Here is a 5000-nt window from a genome sequence, read left to right as displayed (position 1 = left end):
AACCCACAAAAAAACACACAAACAAAAAACACATAACACAACCGGAATTGACTGGCTTGCCAAACGTTTGCCAGCATTGAGGAAAAAAAAGGTGGTGGCTGGGGGTGTCGAAAAAAACAAAAACAAAAACAAAACAACCCAACTAAATAAACAAACCAAAAAAAAACAAAACATCCAACGGCAAAACTTTAAGAAAAAAAAAAAAAAAAAAAAAAGAAGAAGAAGAAAAAAAGGAAAAAATCAAATCATCAAGGGGCGAGTACTCACCGTATCTCTGGCCGACGCCGCGCCCCCTGGTGAGCGAATTGGTGGTCGCCGCCATCACCTCCTTGGGCTGAGCCTTCTTGGTCTCCACCTGCGCGTGGTAGAGGTGGTAGAGATGATATTATTAACGTTATCAATAATCATTATGATCATCATCATCGACACTATTATTACTCTCACTATCACTATTATTATTATTCTTCTTATTATTATCATCATCATCACCATCATCATCATCGGTGGTGGTAGTAGTGGTGGTAGTAGTAGTAGTAGGAATAAATGAAGCTGATTTAAATGGCGTGAGAGAAAAAAAAAACAAAACAACCACTCCTTGGTTGTGTTTGCAATGAATTTGCTGTTGTTGCTGTTGTACATCTTATTATTATTGTTACAATTATCATATAAATCATAATATATATTTTATTTAAATATCAGTTTTGTGTCAGTTCTGTTCCCTACTTTTTGTTCTTTCTTGCGGTTTTTTTATTTATTTTGTTTTGGGGTTTTTTTTTTAGTATGGTGGTCCTAGTTTGGGTTGGGTTTTTTTTTTTTTTTTTTTTTTCAAATTACAAAAAAAAGTAATGTACATGTAAGAAAGTCTTCTTCCATTTCATGTTCATTTCTTACGCATATCATAACCATTATTTATACTGATCAGTTAAGTAGATAACACAAGCGCACTCCCATGGCTGGCGTTGACAAACACATATTTTCCTTCTTTCCCGTCAATCACTCTCAACTTGGGGAAAAAAAAAAAAAAAAAAAAAGCCGTTTCACACACACTTCCACGCAGGGTGGCAGATTGCATGCTAAGGGAGAGAACTCCACTCGTTTGTCCATCACACTAAGCATTGCGGCAATTGCTCCCCTTCCCGCCCGCTCGCTCGCTTGTGCCCGCCCTATCTCTGTTCTCTTTACAGTGTGGCTTGCTTTGGCAATCAAACTCGCGTCGTCATCATAGTTGGGGCATATACATAAGGATGCTTGAATGAATGCAGTCACTCTCGCCTTGACTACTGTAACTCTCCTATTGTCTGCTTTACCTGCTTCATCCATTCAGTCCATTCAGCGCATACCAAAAAAAACAAAAAAACAACTCTGCTGCCCGACTCGTCCTCAGAAAGAAAAGATCTGAGCACATCACTCCTATTTTGCAACATCTCCATTGGCTCCCTGTCTCACACAGAATAAAGTATAAGATCAGCACTCTATGTTATAAATGTATTCACAAATCTGCCCCTTCCTATCTTTATGGCTGCCTTCACCTCTACACTCCATCTCGCTCACTTCGATCAGCTTCGGATCCACTCTGTTTACGCATACCCAGATTCAAACACTCCACTGTTGGACGCCGTTCTTTCTCCGTCTCTGGACCTTGCGATTGGAATGAACTTCCTCTTTCGCTTCGTCAAGTCTCCGCACTCAGCTCTTTCAAGTCTGGCCTTAAAACCCACCTCTTCACAAAACAGCCTCCCTCCCCTGCCTCTTCCTTGTCTTCAGTTTCTTCAGTTTTAGTGTTATGAATGCATGTGAATGACTGGTGTGAAAGCGCTTAGATTTGTCTCTGCACAAGATTCAGCGCTATATAAATACTATCATTAGTATTATTATTATTAGTCCACCATCATAGTTGGGGCATAAACATGAGGATGCTTGAATCCATGTTCTTGAACACTGATTCAAGCATCTTTATGTATATGCCTCAACTGTGGTGATGACTACTACTACTACTACTACTACTGGTACAGCGCCACCCATATCGTATCATAAATTATCTTTTTTTCCTATCTGGAAGTGTATTTGTTACACTAAGGACAATCCCTTTGCTGCCGTGGGTTACTTTACGCACGTTAAGTGCATGCTGCACACGGGACCTCGGTTTGTATATTATATCTCTTTGTTGAAGAAGGGTAATAGTGTTAAATGGTGTGTGTGTGTGTGTGTGTGGTGTGTGTGTGTGTGTGAAATAGATATGTTCCTAGAAAATGGTTGTCTCCAAATCGTTTTTTTTTAATTATTTTTTTGTAATAATTATTCTCAAAGGAGGCAAAAAAAAAAAAGGGTCATTTTAGCTATAAGTAAGATGATTGAATTTGCAAATTTTGTCTGGCTACACTTTCGGGGTGAAAAGACACCGTTTTCTCAACTTCTATGTGACATTATTGTGTATTTGGAAATGTTGGTTATGGGCACGAAAACATTATTTTGTAGTAATCCTTCCTCCATACTCCAATAGGAGTGAAAGGATAATCAAAACTTGAAACGTGTGTGTGTGTGTGTGTGTGTGTGTGTGTGTGTGTGTCTGTGTCTGTGTGTCTGTGTGTGCTTGTACGTGCGTGCGTGCGTGTGTGTGTGTGTGTGTGTGTGTGTGTGTGTGTGTGCCTGCGCGTGTTTATGTGTGCAATGGGGGTGGGGGGTGGGGGGCGAGGGCGGGCGGAAATGGAAAATGGCACGCTGACGCTCAGCTAAACAGACCACATTACACCACTTCTACAAACACACAAGCGTCCTTCACTCACTCTTACCATTTTAGAATTGATTTCGTGGAAGTGGATGTCGCAAACTTCGTCCACAGCATCTTCGCTGTCGAAGGTCACGAATGCGAACCCTGCACACACACATAAAGACAAAATAGTTCATTATAAATGTCAGTCGTTGTTGGTTGTTGTTTTTACGTCATCACGTCATGTTGTGGATTAATGTAGTTATTGTTGGAAGTGGTGGTGGTAATTAAGATGTGAAGAATATAACCGACATGAATTACGCTTGTTGTTTTTTTGTTGTTTCTTACCTCCAGATGTAATGGGTTTTTGTTTTTTTGTTTATTTTTTTTTATTTTATTTTTTTTGGTATACACACACTGGGGAATACCCCCCCCCCCCCCCCCTTCCCTCTACACATAAAAAACAAAACAAAACAGAGAACGTGTGCTAACTTGACACCGCCTCGCCTCGCCTCCCCTTCCTCACCCGGCTGGAGAATTTTCGTCAGAGCATTTGTTAACTCCATCTCACACTCTCATTCCACGTCCCGCCCCCCCCCCCCCCCCCCCCATCCCCTGAACCACACACCCACACACACACACACACACACACACACACACACACACAGCCACACACACACACAAAAGCATCAAAAAGACATGTATTTTCCCCCCCCAAAAAAAAGAGCAGAGAGAGTTTTTGAGAGCGTCGTTGCTGTCAAACACAGCAGGCAAGTCTCTCTCTCTCTCTCTCTCTCTCTCTTCTTCACCCCCTCCCCGCCCCGCCCCCCACCCCCCAACAACCCCTTAGGACTGTCAGCAAACCCAGAATACGATGGTTCTAATTATTACGTGCGAGGCAAAAAGCCATTTGCAGCGAGAGGACCTCAAAGCTTGAGGTGAATGAGAGAAGAGGAGGAGGAGGAGGTGGAGGAGGAGGAGGAGGAGCCACGTGCAGGTGAAGGAGAGGTAAAAAAAAAAAAAGAGGGGGAGGTGAAGAAGGGGAGAGAGAGAGGGGGGAGAGAGAGAGAGAGAGGGGGGGGAGAGGGAGAGGAAGAGAGAGGGGGAGAGAGATGGGGAGAGAGAGGGAGAGGGAGATAGAGGCAGAGAGAGAGATGGGGAGAGAGAGAGGGAGAGAGAGAGAGAGAGAGGGAGAGAAAGCAGTAAATAGGAGGAGAGCGTTGGAGGAGATGGGGGAGAAAGAAAAACACACTGCGCGTCCCCCCCCCCCCCCAGCCCCTTCACCCCCCCCCCAACCCCTCCCCCCCACACACAATTTATTCTTTGGGGCTACTAACCTAAATTTCCCCTAAAAAAAAATGGGTAAAAAAGGCCCCCCCCCCCAAACACAAAAACAAAAAACACACCTAAAAAAAAATAACAAATTTCCCCCGCTAACAAAGCCAATGCAAAACCCATAAAAAAAAAAAAGTTGGAAAAACCCCCCCCCCCACCCCCCCCCCAACCCCCCAAAAAAACGATATACAGGGGGGAAGAATAAAGGGATGGGGGGGGGGTTGCCAGCAGCGGTTTTTCCATTTATCATCAACCAGAAAAGATAGTCGCCCCCCCCCCCCCCCCCCCCCCCCCCCCCCCCCCTTCCCCAAAACCACCAAACCCTCTCTTCTCTCGCTCGCTCACCCCCACCCCAACTCCCCCCCCCCTTTTCCCTACACTCCCTGAAAACGGGGTTTCACTTCAAAGGGGGGTTTAACAAACAAATTCAGCTCTCTTTTTTTTCCCCATTACCACAACACACCGCCCACGGCCCCCGCCCCCGCCACACACAACACCACTAGGTTCTGTCTTTTTTCTGTCTGCTGTGTCCCCTTTGGTATGCGCCCGGTTTAAACGGGTTGTAGGGCCTAACTTAATTATGTATATAGAGATCATTGTCATGTCCAATAATTAATATGGCTTTGTTTTCACGAAGGTAATTCTCTCTCTCTCTCTGTTTCAAGATTAACGAATCCAGATTTATCTCTCTCTCTGTTGTATGTATGTTTGCATGCGTGCGTGCATGCGTGCGTATGCGCGCGCGCGCGTGTGTGTGTGTGCATGTGTGTGTGCATCTGTGCGTGCGTCCGCGTGTGTGTGTGTGTGGCCAGCTAATTGAGGTACATAGCTCAGTAGTGGTAGCCTGGCCGCTCGCTATACCACTAACATCTTCTACACAACTAGCATTGCTGTAGTGGTGTGCGGGTGGATTGTCAGTCTATTAGATGGGCACGCTAGGTAGGTAGTAGTATGTCCG

The 5000-nt window shown here is 44.6% G+C and overlaps 1 protein-coding gene across 1 annotated transcript in view; it reads right to left on the bottom strand.

The window, feature by feature from the left end:
• Window positions 1-5000, bottom strand: part of LOC143274665 (RNA-binding protein Musashi homolog Rbp6-like) — a 233964-nt gene that overhangs the window by 29404 nt on the left and 199560 nt on the right. Inside the window, exons 8-9 of the mRNA XM_076578538.1 lie at window positions 2790-2872; window positions 268-355 (exon numbers count right to left, since the gene is read on the bottom strand). Coding sequence (XP_076434653.1) covers window positions 268-355; window positions 2790-2872 — 171 coding nt within the window. The remainder of the gene's footprint in view (window positions 1-267; window positions 356-2789; window positions 2873-5000) is intronic.

This window comes from Babylonia areolata, chromosome 29, assembly GCF_041734735.1.
Source record: "Babylonia areolata isolate BAREFJ2019XMU chromosome 29, ASM4173473v1, whole genome shotgun sequence".
In the NCBI taxonomy this organism is placed as follows: domain Eukaryota; kingdom Metazoa; phylum Mollusca; class Gastropoda; order Neogastropoda; family Buccinidae; genus Babylonia; species Babylonia areolata.
The sequence above is the reverse complement of the archived record's forward strand: the minus strand, read 5'-3'. Positions and strand labels throughout refer to the sequence as shown.